At 43.2% G+C, this 18,486-nt stretch overlaps 1 protein-coding gene across 1 annotated transcript in view; it reads right to left on the reverse strand.

Moving 5' to 3' along the window:
- Btbd8 (BTB domain containing 8) overlaps positions 1 to 18,486 on the reverse strand; it is a 62,515-nt gene that overhangs the window by 23,918 nt on the left and 20,111 nt on the right. The window contains exons 4-5 of the mRNA XM_048447092.3: positions 16,421 to 16,538; positions 6,115 to 6,204 (exon numbers count right to left, since the gene is read on the reverse strand). Of these exons, the coding sequence (XP_048303049.3) occupies positions 6,115 to 6,204; positions 16,421 to 16,538 (208 nt within the window). The remainder of the gene's footprint in view (positions 1 to 6,114; positions 6,205 to 16,420; positions 16,539 to 18,486) is intronic.

Consider the following 18,486-nt stretch of genomic DNA (forward strand, 5'->3'; position numbering starts at 1 on the left):
AGTACTGTTGCCCCTGCAGAGGGCCTGGCTCAGTTCCCAGTGTTTACATGTGGGCTCACAACCATCCTTAGCTCCAATTCTAGGGGATCCGACATCCTCTCCTGATCCACAGGCACCAGAACACACATGGTATACACATATACATATACCCATACATGTACATACACACATATACATATACAAGTATACACAATATACATATATACAAATATGTACATATAGAAAACATTCATCTACATAAAATAAAATAAATCTAAAAAAACTTAAACCAATGAAGACATCCCTAGCAGCTATGGATTTTTACATAAGTTTAAATTGTTATATGTTTTTGAGGTTTTTATCTTAGTCTTTGAGGATTTCATATAGTATATTTTATTTTTTATCATATTCTGTTGCATTTACCCAACTCCTCCCAAATCCTCCCCAATTTCATGTTCTTTTTCCTCTTAAAACAACAACAAAAACGTAAGAGAAAAACCACTGAAAACCATGATTTATGTTGGTAAGCTCTCCTGGAGCACGGCAGATATGCCCAGGGTCACTCCACTGAAGAAAATGGACCGCCCTTCTCCCAGCAGCTGTCGCTCGTGAACAGTTTCTTGGGTGGGGTGGGACTCTGTGTCCACTGCCTCTTTTCCTAGGGTTCTGTCTGGCCAGAGCCTGTGTGTGCCTTGTGCATGTTGTCATAGTCTGAGAGTCTGGGTGGGCACCTGCTCTGCTGTCTAGGAAATGCTGTGTCCTTGAAGTCACAAATCACTCTGGCCCTTAAAATCTTTCTGCCCCTCTCCTGAAGAGATGAGGGGTGTGGTAAGGACACTCCATTCAGGGCCGAGTATCCCTAAGTCTCTCACTCTCTGCACGTTGCCCAGTGGTGAGTCTCTGTAAATCACCACCTACTGCAAGAGCAAGCCTCTCTGATGAGGGCCGAGCAATGCACCAACCCACAGGTACAGCAGCAGTATGCCATAGGACTCATTTCATTGCTGTGTTAATTTAGCACAATAAAAGCAGGCTCTTCAGCGCCATAACTTGTCTAGTTCCAGGCTCATTAACAATATCAGGTATGAGTTCTTCCTCATGGAGTGTGTCTTAAATTAAATTTTAAACGTGGTTGGTTACTCCCGTAGCACCGGTAGACGATCTTCCGGGCAGGTTCACAGCTGGGTGAGAACGAGGCTTGTTTTCTCCCCTGGCTGTAGGTTTAGCATCTTCTAGCACCACAGTTAGCCAATGGAGGTGGAGCTTCCAGCTGAGCACTAGCTCCATCCCATGTCTGTGCTTAGTGTGCGGTGTCTTCAGCAATAAGGCTTGACTATCACGTCACAGGGGAACCAGGCTGGGGAGAGTCTAAGGGACGCCTGTGGTCAAAGACTCAAAAAAGTGTAACCCACTCATGAAACTGTGATTTTTATTTGGAATCATTTGATACCTAGTTGGGATACTGTCTTCTTCATTAAACGATGAGCCGTTAATAATCCTTTTATATATGTATATATATTAGGAAGCTTCTACAGTAGTAGGTATGGTTTTGTTTTGTTTTTCTGGGGGGAGGGGGTTGAGACAGGGCTTCTCTGCAGCTTTGGAGCCTGTCCTGGAACTAGCTCTTGTAGACCAGGCTGGCCTCGAACTCACAGAAATTCACCTGCCTCTCCTCCTGAGTGCTGGGATTAAAGGCATGAGCCACCACCACCCAGCTACAGTGGTAGGTTTTCTTTTGGCTTTTTCAAAGGCCTTTGGTGTCAGCTATCCCTCCCCATATTTCCAAGTGCACCCTGTCCTCCCTACCCTTTTAATTCCCTTGTTCTAATTTCCCTGTCATCTCTTTCACAACACCGTATTCTACATCCCCTTAAACCCCTTTTTTCCCCTGGTCCCTTCCTAGCTACCTAACCTCTGTGGGTACTCTAAATGAAGCACACACATTCTAAAGAGAAAACATACATGTTTGTCTCTCTGGGTCTGGGTTAACCCACTCAGGATGACTGCTTCTCATTCCATCCATTTGCCTGTAAATTTCATTTCAACGGCTGAGCAATGTCCCACTGTGTAAATGGACGACATTTTCATCACCCACTCATCGGTTGGACATCTCGGCCGTTTCAATTTCTGACCACTATGAGGAAAGCAGCAACGAACCTGGATGGGCAAGGGTCTCTACGGTAAGATGCAGAGCTCCTTGGGTGTATGCCCAAGAGTTGTGTGGCTGGATCTTTCAGATTTGTTTTAGCTTTCTGAGGAACGGCCACAATGATTTCCACAGTGGCTGGCAAGCGAGCACTCCCACCAGCAATGGCCAGAGCCTGTGTGTGCCTTGTGCATGTTGTCATAGTCTGTGAGTCTGGGTGGGCACCTGCTCTGTTCCCCTATCCGCATCCTCTCCAGCATGAGCCGTCACGTTCCACTGATCTTGGCTATTCTGAGAAGAGTAAGAGGAAATCTCAGTGTGGCTTTAGTTTCTGTTTCCCTGGTGGGTAAGGACGTTGAACATTTTAAAGTGTTCCTCAGCCATTTGTGGTTTTCTTCTAAGGACTCTCTTTAGTTCTATATTCCATTTTAAAACTGGGTTGTTTTCTTGATGTTCAGTTCTTCTGAGTTCTTTGTATCCTAAACACTAACTTTCTGTCAGATGTATAATTGGTAAATGCCCTCTCACATTCTGTAGATGGTCTCTTTCCTCACAAGTCAGTGTCCTTTGCTGTATGGAAGCTTTTCAGCCTCATGAGATCCATTTATTGTTCAAGCCCTGGAAGGCCTGCCCCCTTCTGAATGGAGACCAGGAGGAGTAGATGGGGCAGGGTAGATGGAGTGGGGGGGGTGGTAGAAAAGGAGGGAGGAGAAACTGTGGTTGGTATATAAAATAAAGAAAAAATGTTAATAAATTAAAGTTTAAAAATGTTAAAATGAAACTATAAAGCTGGCAGGTAAAGGGGTGGAGCCAGCAACAATTATCCTGAGTATGTTACAATCTGGACCACCAAAGATGTAAAATAAGGGATTAGAAGGAGGGGGGATTTCCTGAGGAAGAGAGAACAAACACACAGACACGGGAGGGGCGGTGGGGGCTGAAGCAGGAGTGGGAAGGGAGGAAAAATGGGAGGGACAGCACTAAGGCCATGAAGAACCTATACTGCAGGAACATCTTAAAACAGATACAACAGGGGGATGATGCCTCAATTAGACATCGTTTGCCACCAACTGAATCCTCCAGGAACAGAATACAGCCTAAGGGCCCCACGGAAATGCCACACTACTCTGGCTATTGGCTCTTCTCCACAAACAGGTGTAATGGCCTACTACTGAATACAACATTTACCTATGTCATTTGAACACAAACAGTTGAGATGGCGCCTAACTAGAGCCTCCGCCCCTGCAGACAAGTGCCCACAGTACCGGAAGGCACTCTGCCTGCTACTAAAGCTACCATCGCCCCAGTCACTAACCCTGTGATTTACAGTGATGACCCAATGCAGACATAGGACACACGGGCACAACAGTGGCACAAATGTTGTGGGAGCAAATGATCATGTCTGACTGGATTTGAGGCCCACTCTGTGAGATGGAACTCATGCCTGACACGCCTGTGTGGCTAAGAATGGAGACAAGACAGGCCAAGGTCCTAGGTGAAAACCAGCTACCACTGTTCTTCTAAAGGAGCATAGATCCTGCTGTACCCGTGGACCAGTGCCTCGCTCAGCCATCCTCAGAGAAGAGAAGCTTCCTCGGGCAGCAGACGGAAGCTAACACAGAGACTCACACGTGGACCATGTGCAGAGAGTGAGACCTGGAACATTCGGCCCTAACTGGGTTGTCTCCATCAATCTTTCCCTTCAGGGCTCAGGGAACCATGTGGAAGAGGAGGTGGGAAGATGTACGAGCCAGAGGGGATGGATGACTCCAAGGAGACAATTCTCTAGATACAACAGGAGTGATGCACATATGAACTTACGGAGACTGTAACAGCACCCGCAGGACCTGCACAGGTTTAAGCCAGACGGGGTGGAGACGAACTCCCCCCCCCAACCAAGAAGCTGTCTGCAATTAATACCAGCATGCAAAGAAAAATCCATTTCTCCACCAGAGTCTCACCAGGCGTATTAACCACACTCAGGATTGGTCCCGCCCAGCAGCAGAAGTGAACTCAATGGTATTTTGTAGTTTTTTTTTTTTTTGTCTGATATTGCTTTGTTTGGGCACTTTTTGTCTTACTGCTCTTTTGCTGTGTCTTTAACTTCCAATTTTGTGTTTTTATGGGTCTTGTTTGTGTGTATGTGTTTCTTGTGTTTTTTTCTTTGTTTGGTTTTCTTTGGGGTTTTGTTTACTTGTTTCTCTGTTTTCTAAAGAGAAGGAAAAACGGGCATGAATCTGGGTGGGTAGGGAAGGGGGATCTGGGAGGAACTGGGGAAGGGGAACTGCTCAGAATATATTATATGGAAAACCTTTTTTTCAATTAAAAACATTTATAACAAGAATCAATAAATGTGATCCATATTCCATATAATCATGTAAACCTAGGAAGAATCTAACTTCTCTGGCTAGTAATTTGTTTTTACTCATTTCAGTATGTGACTCTAACTTCTCGACCTCGAAGACTGGCTGGCTTGAGGAGTGGGAGGAAACACAGAAAGCATGAGGTGGAATTGTTACCCATTTGCTGAGGACAGAGAGGAACAAAGGTACACGTGGTATGTGCCAGCTAGTTAAAATTGTCACCAACTTACGCAAAATTTTAAGATTGTTACAGGAAAAAATTAAGACACATTATGTTCTTTTGCTGAAGAATCCCTTAATATTTTTTTTGGCCTTCAGCAACAAAACAAGTATCATTTTAAATGAAAACTAGGAAGTTGAATTAGTAGGTAAAACCCTTGCCATGCAAGATGACAACCTGAGTTTGATCTCTTGAACCCACCATGGGAGGAAAGAGTAGCCTCCTAAAAGATGTCCTTTAACCTCACACATATGCTGTGGTACGTACACGTATGTGTACATAGACACATGCACACACACATAACAAATGTAGAGAAAGGCTTTAAAAAGTTGAATTCTAAATTAAACTAGAATTATTCTTTAATTTGAAATCTCACTGAATTCAGTTTTACCAGGATATATTGACAATAAAGAAAAGATATCTAAACTACATAAAACAGGCCCTGAGCCAGTTTCCAAAACTAACACAGAGTAACTGCCCTTAAGACCATTACCCCGAAGAGACCTGGCTCCTGCTGGCTCAACCTTTCCTACACTCAGAGGACATTTTAAACCCATCTCAAAGAAAGAGATAGCATCAGTATGAATACAGATCTTTCAAGTCATTTTGTTTTGTTTTTCAGATTTTTTACAATTTTTATTTATGTGTCTATGTATGCTGGTGCCCACGGAGTCCAGAAAAGGACATCAGATCCCTGAAGCTGGAGTCGCACATGTCTGTGCGCTGTCCAACATGGGTGCTGGGAACTGACAAGGATCTTTGTAGAGCAGGGAGGGCTCTAACCACTGCACCATCTCTCCAGTCCCCTAAGCTGCTTTTCAACACTGATAATGTCACAACAGATCTACCTTTTCACCCCACTTACCCACAGGATATAAAACTTCCAGTGTACCATTAGAATACCCCATAATCAGAACATACCCATTATAAAGTGACTGTGTCCTCCCCAAATTCAAATGCTGAGGTTCCAACCTTCAGCACATGGCAATGAGGTCAAGGAAATAGACAAGCTGAAGTTATGCCAGAGATGGAGCCGCGGTAGGACAGGATCAGCGTTTTTAGAGACATAGACACAGCAAAAGCCACGTGAGACACAGCAAAAGCCACGTGAGACACAGCAAAAAGCCACGTGAGACACAGCAAAAGCCACGTGAGACGCAGAAAGTGGTAGTCCACACCTAAGGAAAGCGTGGAGGACGCCAGCTTTGCTGGCACCCTGAACTGTGAGGACACGGGCCTGTTATTTCGGGGACTCGATTCTGGGATCCGTTACAGGGCCTGAGAATGCTCTGTACTGCTGCTTCAGGAAGTCAGTCGTTGAGTTCCACTGACCACACAGGGAGCGAGAGTGCTTTGTGTGCCCTTGATAATGTGCAGTCATGCGGTCTCATAAACATCACACTTACCCTTGAAGAGTAACACACTCTTGGGAGCTTTCAGCCCAGCAGCCACTCAGCATGGCAGCGAAATAACTGGACCTGGCACTTAAAATGGCCCTAAAGAAAGAGGAGGAAACCAAGTGAGCATTCACACACTGTCCAAGTGGAGCTCTTATCAAACTTCTCATTTCAGCCTCTGTGAACACAATCTTATTTGTCCTGTTTGTATTCACTGATATAATTCCTGTAACACAAATTATAAAATCTAAATACCCAAACATTATGTTTGTTTAAAACATTAACTCAAAAGACAGGCTTATGGCACACACCTGTAATCTTGCACTTGGAAAGCTGAGTCAGGAGGATCAAAATCAACCTGGGCTACCTCATAAGACCCTGTCTCAAAATATAAAACCAATAAACAAATTAAGTTGAGTAAAACACCACTTACAGTGCCCTTATTATCACTTAAACACTTCCTCTTAAAAGCTCTTTATATTTACAAGAAAATACACCAGTTACAAACGGAGAAATAAAGACCAAAGATGGATTTACCACCTTTCGGGAACATCAGTAAGAGAAGATGGGACGACGGGATGGCTCCGAGGCTGAGAGCTCTAGCTGCTCTTGGAGAGGACCCAAACTGGGTTTCCAAACTTACAAGCCAGGGCATAAGACAACTTATGGTGCCCACAGGCACATGCAGGCCAAACACTCATACACATAAAATAAAAATAAATTTTACAAAAAAGGAAAGATGTGAAAATCACCGTCCATGATTTTTTTTTAAAGAGAGACTTTTCAGTAGAGGTTCTGAGCTCTGGCTTAGAACCATCACAGCTGTGTTCAGTACAGGCTGTATTCTAGTCTGAGGAAGTGACAGAAGAAAAATTTCCTTTTCAATTTTCATGATGTTTTCTCCAAAAAAATTTAATTATTTAATTCTAAATATCCACAGATTTTAATCTATACTGGGTTTTACTACAGGTCTGAGAATGTGCACTGACTAAGACGTACCGAACAGATTACACTTTGTTGGGGGATGGGCTGGAGTGGAGGAGAGGGGAAGGGAAGGGCATTCTGCCAACGGCTGACTCGCACATATGGTTGCACACACAACTGTGTACACGGAATGGAAAAGCTAAAGGCATCTCTATGACCATGGCTGTTAGACACAGTATAAGAAAAAAGACAGACAAGGAGATGGAGACTCAGCATTTGAACTTCCCACCAGGGAGACCGCCAAAGTGAGCAGCAGTTAGGAGGAGAGGCAGGGCAGCATCCTGGCATTCTTCACTTATAGGCACTATGACAACTTGGCATATTAAAAAGGAGTTTTGGTAGACAACCCTGGATTCAAGTCTGAATCCTCAAGGTCAAACTCTAAGACTCCAGGACAAAGAGATCAGGAAACAAGCATGTCCTTGTAATGCCAGCTTTGAATCAGCCCATCCTTGACTATGACAATGTGATCAAGTCTACCTGCCATCCCAAAGCAAGAGAAGAACGGTCTATGCTAACTAACATCACCCAAGAGTCATATGATGCCTGTGTTGGCTGGTTTCATGCCAGTGTAATACAAGCCAGACTCACTGGACAACCTCAATTGAGAAAATGTCTCCGTAAGACTGGGCTGCAGCAGGCCTGTCGGGCATTTTCTCAGTGAGTGACTGATGGTGGAGGGCCCAGCCTAAATGGGAGCGGTGCCGTGCCTGGGCAGGCAGTCCTGGGTTCTGTAATAAAGCTGGCTGAACAAACCACGGGGAGCAATCCAGTAATTAGTACCCATCCATGGCCTGTGCATCAGCTCCTGCCTCCAGGTTCCTGCTCTGTTTGAGTTCCTGCCCTGACTTCCTTCAGTGATGGACAGTAATTTGGAAACATAAGCCAAGTAAGCCCTTTCCTCCCCAAGTTGTGTTGGTCATGGCATTTCATGACAGCAATAGAAACCTTAACTAGGACACAGGTCACAGTGTAAATCTTTGGTAAAATGTCAAGGAACCATCCAGAAACAAAATAGCATAATAGTAAAGGGGTGAAGGAGTCCTCTTATATGGAAAAGAGAAAAACACAGGAACAAACGTAGTAGAAAAAAAGACCATACAAGACTTCTGTGCTAAACTTACATAGAACATTAGGGACAAATTCAGAAAGACCCAACGGAAAACAAAAGTCATCCACTGGCTTGACTTTTCATCTCATTTCTAGATCTGCCAAGTGTTTTCAGTGTACACACACACACACACACACACGAAACATACCTCAAACAAGCAAGCACCAAGAAAATGAAAAAATGGAAAGCAAAATTTCAAACAACACAACATCACTTACTAGAAACCAGCAATCATCAAGATGGTGTGGTGTTGATGTAAGGATAAAGTAGATCAACAGGTTAGAAGTGTATGTGTGTAGAGACAAAGTGTGTGTGTGGAGGGTGTATAGAGTGTGTCGTGTGGGCGCATGTGCAGTGTGTGTAGAGAGTGTGTGTGTGTAGAGTGCGTGTGTGTAGAGAGTGTGTGTGTGTGTGTAGAGTGCGAGTGTGTAGAGTGTGTGTGTGTGTAGAGTGCGAGTGTGTAGAGTGTGTGTGTGTGTGTGTGTGTGTGTGTCTTCCTCAGTGGTGTTAGGAAAGACAGCTTTATAAACAAGAGCACTGAATGTCTGAAGAAATGAACCCTGACGCCTCACACCACTCACAGAAAACAACTGAAAATAGAACCACCACTAAATGCACAAGTTAATATTATAACATCTCCACAGAAAGGAAAACACGGGTGAAAATCTTTTAACTTTGGAGTAAGCAGAGATTTTTTTATGTCATTTATCTTTATTTTACATGTATGAGTGCTTTGCCTGTGTGTGTGTCTACGCACAAGTGAATGCAGTGCCTGAGGAGAGGCATCAGATTACCAGGGACTGAAGCCACAGAGGGTGGTGAGCTACCATTGAGCCATCCCACTCGCCCAAAGACAGATTCTCTAGAGCACAAAAAGCACAATATGTAACTCTCAAGTACAAGAGCAAACTCCCTCAGACAGACACTCTGTGCTAGCAGAAGAGTCTCCACATTTAATTGAACTGAAATAATGAATGTTCTTGGACCGCAATGAAGTTGAACAACAAATCAGTAACAGAGATAAAGTGGAAAAATTCCTAATATTTGACAGTTAAACACACTCCATACAATACATTGGTGAAGAAGAACTTTCAAAAAATTAGGAAATACAATTTTTTTTTAAAGTTGCCTCCATACTGTTTATTCTTTTATTCCCCCTTGGCTTTTCAACACAGAGTTTCTCTGTGTAGCCCTGGCTGTCCTGGAACTCACTCTGTAGACCAGGCTGGCCTCAAACTCACAGAGATCTACCTGCCTCTGCCTCCTGAGTACTGGGATTAAAGGTGTGCACCACCACTGCCCAGCAATACATCTTTAAGTTAAAAAAAGAAAGAAAGAAAAATACAGTGTGTCATTGAACTCACTGGCTCACACCTTTAATTCCAGCACTCAAGAGAAAGGGAGGTGGGTTTCTTTGAATTCTAGGCCAGCCTGGTCTACAGAGTGAGTTCCAAGCCAGCCTAGAGTACACAGTGAGACTTGTCAGAGACACTGTCTCAAAATATAAGGCGGAGGGCCTACAAGATGGCTCAGTGGGTAAAGGCACTTGCTGCCAAACTCGATGTCCTGAATTGAGTCTCTGGGATCAACAAGGCAGAAGGAGGGAGTTTACATTCACAGACTGTCCTCTGATCGCTACCAACAGACCATGGCACGCACACATACATACACACTAATAATAAATGCACTTAAAGGAATATGGTGGGTAGCAAGAGGAAGACACTTGACGTTGACATCTGACCTCCAAAAGTGTACCTACAGAAAGAATATTTGTAACAAAATGCAACACACACACACACACACACACACAGGGAAAGAAAGAAAGACTCACAGGTTCATATCAATGATCTAGGAATTCTACTGTAAGAAGCACAGAAGCCAGGCACAGGGACACGTTTGCAATCTGAGCACTGGGAAGGCAGGAAAGTGCAAGACTGCCAGTCTGGTACACAGAGAGAACCCCAGCCAAGACTACAGAGCAAGATTTTATCTCACAAACAAACAAACAAGACTGCCAGTCTGGTACACAGAGAGAACCCCAGCCAAGACTACAGAGCAAGACTTTATCTCAAAAACAAACAAACAAACAAACAAGAAACACACACACACACACACAAAACAGAACAAAATAAAAAGCATAAAGTATAACCAAGGCAGAGTCTCTAATGTACGACTGAGTCCATATGAACAGACTGCAAGCATTGCAGTTTATGATTCCTTCCTAAAGCATGGAAAGTCAAATAGCCAGATTTCTAAGTTACAAGATGTTTGTGGAACTTCTCCCCTGAACTGATGTTTGTAGAACCTCTCCCCTGAACTGATGTTTGTGGAACTTCTCCCCTGAACTGATGTTTGTGGAACCTCTCCCCTGAACTGTGTAAGATGAAGTCTTCAGTTCTTCACTTGCTCCCTTTTTACTTCAATCCCAGTCCACAGAAATTACCAACGTTAACAGTGCACTTGCTGGGCAGTGGTGGTGCATGCTTTGAATCCAGCACTCAGGGAGGCCGAGGCAGGTGAACTCTGTGAGTTCAAGGACAGCCTGGTCTACAGAGTGAGTTCTAAAACAGCCAGGACTACGCAGAGAAACCCTATCTCAAAAAACCAAAACAAAAATAAGACAAAAATCCCCCAAACAAACAAAAAACAGTGCACTGAGTCGTTCTCCCAAGTCATTTGCCTCAGCAGCTTTTTGACTACAACAACCCACTGAGCTTAGGTGTGTGCACTCCATCCCTTCTCCTTTATGAACATGAGTCTGCGAGTGCTTTTCAAACAACTGTTTCAGGGTGGGTGATTTATTTATTTATTTGAGAGAGGGGTTTCGCTGAGTTTCTCAGGTTTACCCAGAACTGGCTGGTTGGGATTGGCTGCATACACTTGATGCAGCCTGCCTCGTCACCTGAGTGCTGGAATTAGATACGCACCACCATGCCCAATTCATTGAAAAGTCCACATAAATAACACCACAGAATTCTAACAGTCCACCTGCACAGTTCCACTGGCTAAGCCCAATCACAAAGATGTGTAGGCACACAGCGTGTCTCGACTGACTGCTGACACGGACAGCCCAGCAACAGCACTCTGGAATCTAAACCACACTGGCCCTGAGGCCACCTTCTCATACATAAGTCATTCTTGCCAGTGACTCAGCACAGTGGAGGTTAAGGTGCCTTTGAATCTCTGGTGGACGGGGCTTTTTCGGGTGGGTGACTCTGCTGGACACTTCCCAATAGCCTTGTGGGAACCTCCCCAGGCGGACAGCAGCCTAAGGTGCAGAGTCCTTTCCTTCATCCAAGGTCAAATCAGTACCAGAGCTCCACAGCCCTCAGGGTTCTCTGGCTTCCTGCCCAGTTCTCTCACAGTTACTGTGCGTATTTCCTACAATCTAATCTAATCTGTGTCTGCATCACAAGACATGAACTCTCTCAGCACACTAGCTGTTTCCAGAGAAAGCATTAAGAGTGTCTAAGGTTTAAGTGATTACTCTGACCTTAAAATAGAAACCTACAAAAGAATCCTTTTTAATTAGGACATCTGCCTCCGGCTAAAAGAACAATGCCATGGATGGCATGGCCTATTAAGAATCTTAGATGCATCCTTTTCATTTTCCAACATGTCAAAAATGATTTTCTTCTTTTGACTAAATTTAATTTCAACTGGCAATGCTGCTTCCAGCTCTATGAGATGCCCTAATTTCCCCCTTTCTGCTGTTTCAGTAGAACGCCATAGTGTTAGCTGCACTGGACTCACTATAGAACGCCATAGTGTTAGCTGCACTGGACTCACTATAGAACGCCATAGTGTTAGCTGCACTGGACTCACTATAGAACGCCATAGTGTTAGCTGCACTGGACTCACTATAGAACGCCATAGTGTTAGCTGAACTGGACTCACAATAGAACGCCATAGTGTTAGCTGCACTGGACTCACTATAGAACGCCATAGTGTTAGCTGCACTGGACTCACTATAGAACGCCATAGTGTTAGCTGAACTGGACTCACAATAGAACGCCATAGTGTTAGCTGAACTGGACTCACAATAGAACGCCATAGTGTTAGCTGAACTGGACTCACAATAGAACGCCATAGTGTTAGCTGAACTGGACTCACTATAGAACGCCATAGTGTTAGCTGAACTGGACTCACTATAGAACGCCATAGTGTTAGCTGCACTGCACTCACTATAGAACGCCATAGTGTTAGCTGAACTGGACTCACTATAGAACGCCATAGTGTTAGCTGCACTGGACTCACTATAGAACGCCATAGTGTTAGCTGCACTGGACTCACTATAGAACGCCATAGTGTTAGCTGCACTGCACTCACTATAGAACGCCATAGTGTTAGCTGAACTGGGCTCACTATAGAACGCCATAGTGTTAGCTGAACTGGGCTCACTATAGAACGCCATAGTGTTAGCTGCACTGGACTCACTATAGAACGCCATAGTGTTAGCTGCACTGGACTCACTATAGAACGCCATAGTGTTAGCTGAACTGGGTTCACTAGCCCAGGCAGAACAAAGGCCTGAAAGACTACAGGGCTCTTGAGGACATGACTTTTGAGTGCTCTAGCTTTAAGGGAGTGAGGTGAAAACAGCAGACCTCACTTTATCTAAATGTAACCCCAGAACAGGGCAAACACTTTCCAGAGATGCTGCCATTCTGCACTCGGCTTCCTGACAAACATCTCAGAGAATATCTTTGGATGGCGGCTTTCTTGGGACTGCCTGCCTCAGTTGAATTGTAAAGTCTAACAAATGACCTTATTTGCCAATACAATAAGGCCAAATTCTGATTAATCAAAACTATGAGGATTTCAGAACAAGCTGCACACGCCACAGACACTTAACCCGAAATGAACACACAGGATGGAGGAGGCAGCTCGGGCGCAGGCCCTGGGTCCCCATAGCACCTCACACATCCTTCACCATCAGGCAACTTCTCTTTAAAAATGACGACTCACTGATCAACGCCTCTCTTTCCTTGCAAAATGAAAACACGTACACATCATGATTTCTAGCTTGGATTTCTCTAACGTGACAAAGGGTTAAACTGTGGTGAGCTCATCTTGGAGCCTCTCTTCCCACCTTATACTGTTTTAACTAAACCCAATACCAATTTTTTAAGTGCCCCTTCCCTAAGCATCTTTTCAAAGCATCCACATTAGATATCACTGGAATGAAACTTTTTTCTTTACATATTGTTGAATTATACGGTATTCATTAATTTATGTCATCAAATTGACAAGTCCAAATGGAATGGGTATACTGGAAATAAACCCAGGTGATTTTTGGAAGGTACAACCTTAAGACAGAAGCAAAGTACGACAGGAAAACAATCCCCTGGGCGCGTGCATTCGGCTGAATGTGGCCAAGGTGGGGAGCCTAAGCAGAGCTCAGCAAAGAGCCTCTACTCTGTGTACCTCATTTGTTTCAGGCACCAAGCGCCTCTTTTTGCTTTTAGATTCCCCTTCAAAACCTCCTCAAGGGCTAGTGGGACCAAGGAAGTTTACCTCTTTCCTGTGCTGTTCATATCTCTCTATATATAGATATAGATAGATCTAAGTTATCATTACTTTAAGTCTCTCATGTTGACAATCCACCACTAACAAAGCAATTAATACTAAGATATTAATAACTTCCTTTTGAACAGAACTGTGAAATCTTATAATTATTTCATTAAGTGTATATAATTATATCATTCAGTATAACTCCTATAACGACAGAAGATAGCAAATTTATTCTGTGAAAATCCAGACACTAAATATCTTAGGCTTACAACATGTCCATCTTACATTTCTTTGTCTTATCTCATACCTGCAGTCTGCCTACTCGGGCAGTGGGGGACGTGTACCAGACAGAACCGTATTTCTCCAGATATTTGGTGTGTACAACAGCTAACATCTGCTTTAAAGTCTTGTAATAATATGCCAGCCACACGTAGGTATGCTTTATGTGATAATCTGATTCAATCCACACAGCCTCAAACTTTATACTTATATTCTTACTATTTGCATTTTGAATATAATATTACTATGAACTAAACAGAAATGTTCAAATTTAAGCTGGGAAGATAACATGGTTCAGAATTTCTATCATAATATGCAAAACAAAGCAGGAACAAGTCATATTTTAAATCCTTAGGAAGCTGCTTTTCTATTAATTCAAATTTCCTTCTTACTGCTAGGTGGATGAAACAGACCATAAATGAAAACCAGAACTGTCATGACGTACAAACTTAATGCTCTAGGGTATGGAGACTTATCTCAGGGGTTAAGAGCACTTGCTGCTCTTCCAGAGGACCTGAGTCCAGTTCTTCATGCCCACATGGTGGCTCACGAACCTAATATTCTAGCTCCAGCTCCTGGAATGGCCCCTTAGTCCACCTGGGCAGTGCACACGGAAAGGCAGATGCAAGTGCTAGCGAGAGCTGCAAACGGTCACGGTCATGGGCTCTGCTCTCCTCTGTGACAGGAACAGCTTTAAGAACCCACAAGCAGAACTCTGGTGCCCATAGGGCCTCAAGAAAACAACCGGGTACAAAATGAAGTCAAATTTTAAAAGTGTTGAGAAAAGACAGATGACAGACACACAAGAATGCATGTACACGTGCTGCGCGCACACACACACACACACAACACACACACACAAACACACACCACGGTTTAGGAAATGCACACCTGTGACATGGAAAACATCTATTCTCTGTGTTCTGGCATAATAATTAGATTTCATTAGAATTTAGAAAGTGCTAAGCGTAGTTATGAGTGTCTATTACCCCAGCAGTCAGGAGACTGAGGTAAGAGAATTTGAGTTTGAGGTTTGTCAGGGCTATATAGTCAAACTTTGGCAAAAATAACAATGATAACGACAATAATATCAATGAGGAAAATATTTATATGTATGTACCTATAATTTACAAAGTTCATGTTTCCAGAGAGGAAACATCAAATTCTGAGTAATAAACAGTCTCATTCAATGGCAACTACGAGTCAAGGCGCTGCTGTCGGTTAGCTGGTGAGTCAATGGGATCTCTGAGTTTGGGAGATCTTCCTGCAGTCTAAAATACTGCCAAGGGATACTGAGTCTAGAACACTGCTTCTTGGGCTGAGATTGCTTAGTGGATAAAGTGCTTGTCATACATGAATAAGGATTGGAACCCAGGACCAGAGTAAAAGTCAGGCAGCTGTAGCCGCCATCTAACGACAGGACTCCCAAGGCAGAGATGACGGTCCCTGGACACCAGCTGGAACTGGTAAGTTCCGGGTTCAGCTTGAAACCCCAAATCAGAGTGGAAAGTGACCAAGGTGACAGCTGATCTCAATGACAGCTTCCACATGCATGTGTACACATGTGCAGAGTACCCACACATACATGAGCACTCTAGCATGTACAAAATCTCTTCTCTCTCTCTTCTCTCTCTCTCTCTCTCTCTCTCTCTCTCTCTCTCTCTCTCTCTCTCACACACACACACACACACACACACACACACACACACACACACTCTACAACGTCCGCTTTTCCTCATTAGGAGCACACAGAGGAACTTCTTAACCACCTTTCTGTTTGACGTGGAGGGAAGAACTGTCTGGCTTCTCAGACTTCTGGATGATTCTAGTGCACAGTAGAGACCTGGCTGTGTTTCTTTCCTTCCAGTTCCAACAGATAATCTGTATCTCTTGTTAATTTTTTTTCTTCTTTTAAACAAATTTTAGCTATTTAACCATCAAAAAAGCATGGTCAAAACAGAGCACAAACTTTAATTTGAAACCTAAAAAGCCCGGGTTGTCTAAACAGTCTAGTCTAAAACATAAAATATTTTTTAAAAGTACAAGAGAACATCAGATACCCTAACCAATGCTATTCATGAACATGCACTCCTTTGAATCACAAAATTTGAGCCAAAATGCATTCAATAAAATATATGCTATTCACGTAGAAATTTTATTACTATAATACCTATAAAATTTAAAAAAACCCTGCATTTAACTACATTTTCTGTGACAGTGGATTTAAACCTATTTCAGGCAGTACATTTTCTTCTGATTAAGTCTTAAGCTTCATGTGGATCTGAGCAGATCTGCTGAGGCTGACACTTGTGCACAAGGCCGGTCTGACGCCACCTCTCCTCAGCCAGGTTCTGACCTGAGACTGAGACAGGAACAGCGCTGCTCTCCTCTGCTGCGACACCACACACAGCCAACCAACGTCTTTACCTGTGAGCGCGGAAACTCTGTCCATCAACACAGATATCAATGTCCGGACAACACTGCTTCACATACAGTTTCAATAAATCTTCTCCTAATTCAGACGCAGGTTCCAGGTCACAATTATCTTTAAAAGAGAAGACAAAAAGTAGCTCCTTTAATAGTGTAAACATTAAATTTCATTTTCTAATGTCTACAAGTAGTTTTCTTCATCACTATCTCAATTCAACATAAAGTAGAAAATTTAAATCATCTATATTTCCTCCTTTGAAATATGCATTAAATATAAGTATACCTTAAAGTATAGTTAGATTCAAATATATCAATACTATATGACAAAACAAAATTACTTCATGAATAACTGAATTAGAAGAGTAATTTCTGCAGCTCTGGTCTTTTCTAATATTCCGTTCCTTACCCTTAAACTACAGCTTGGACACTGACTGACTGACAGTCCTCCAGAGGTCCATCTGTAAAGGCCTGGCACACAGGGTGGTTCTCCTGGGGATCACTGACAGGGTGGGAACAAGAGGGAGGCTCTAAATTCACTTGAAATGAAGAGTCAGACCCTCGCTTCTCTTCCCTGTACCCATGTTGTTGTTGTTTTGCTTCTTGAGACAGAATCTCAAGAACCACCTGTCCTCTACCACACAGCTAAGGACGACGTTCAGTTCATGATAGTCTCCTGCCTCTGCCTCCGGTCTGCTGAGATTATAGGATTGTGGATTGCACCATGTCTGGTTTATGTCGCATTGGGCATAAACCCAGGTCAGCAGTCTGTTCTGCCAGCCGTGGGCTCACCCACGGTCTATCAGAGGTACACAGTAAGGGTCTGAAATCCCACAATCATGCGCCCAAGTGTGTGTGTGTGTGTGTGTGTGTGTGTGTGTGTGTGTGTGTACTGCAATACAGTACAGTGTTCACAGAAGCCGGGCATTGGCTCACCAAGATCTGGAGTTACTGGTGGTTGTGAGTCACAAGATATGAGTGCTGGTATTTCTCAGCTGTAGGAGTTCCCTCGTAGAGTTTTGGGGGTCACTTATGTATATTATCATATCATCTGCAAATAATGGTGCTTTGACTTCTTCCTTTCCAATCTGTATTCCCCTGATCTCCTTTAGTTGCCTTATTGCTCTAGCCAGAACTTCAAGGACTGTACTATAGGAATGGAGACAGTGGACAGCCTTGTCTTGTTCCTAATTTTAGTGGAATTCCTTTGAGTTTCTCTCCATTTACTTTGATGTTGGCAACTGGCTTGCTGTGTATTGTTTTTATTATGTTTAGGTATGTCCCTGTATTCCTGATCTCTCCAAGACTTTTATCACTAAGGGGTGCTGGATTTTGTCAAGGGCTTTTTTTAGCATCTAAGGAGATGGTCAGTTTCATCTATTGAATTCAGTTTCTTTATACGGTGGATTGCATTGAGAGTTTTGTACATTGAAATCCCTGCATCTCTGGGATGTTGAGATCCCTGCATCTCTGCGATGAAGCATACTTGGTCATGGTGGATGATCTTTTTGATGTGTTCTTGGATTTGGTTTGCCAGTATTTTATTGAGTATTTTTGTATCAATGTTCATGAGTGAAACTAGCCTGTAATTCTCTTTCTTTGTTGAGTCTGTGTAGTGTGGATATCAGGGTGACTATAGACTCATTGAAGGAATTTGGCAATGTTCCCTCCATTTCTATTTTATGGAATAATTTGAAAAAAGTACTGGCATTAGTTCTTTAAAACTCTGGTAGAATTCTATGTTAAGACCATCTGGCTCTGGGCCAGATGGAAAGATCTCCCATGTTCACGGACTGGCCAGATTAACATAATAAAAATGGCCATCTTAGCAAAACCAATCTACAGATTCAATGCAATCCCCATCAAAATCACAACTCAATTCTTTACAGACCTTGAAAGAATAATATTCAACTTCATAAGGAAAACAAAAAATCCAGGATAACCAAAACAATTCTGTATAATAAAAGAACTTCTGGAAGCATCACCATCTCTGATTTCAAGTTCTACTACAGAGCTACAGTAATAAAAACCACATGGTATTGGCATAAAAACAGACAAATGGATCA

Source organism: Myodes glareolus, chromosome 8 (assembly GCF_982192425.1).
Source record: "Myodes glareolus chromosome 8, mMyoGla1.1, whole genome shotgun sequence".
NCBI lineage: Eukaryota > Metazoa > Chordata > Mammalia > Rodentia > Cricetidae > Myodes > Myodes glareolus.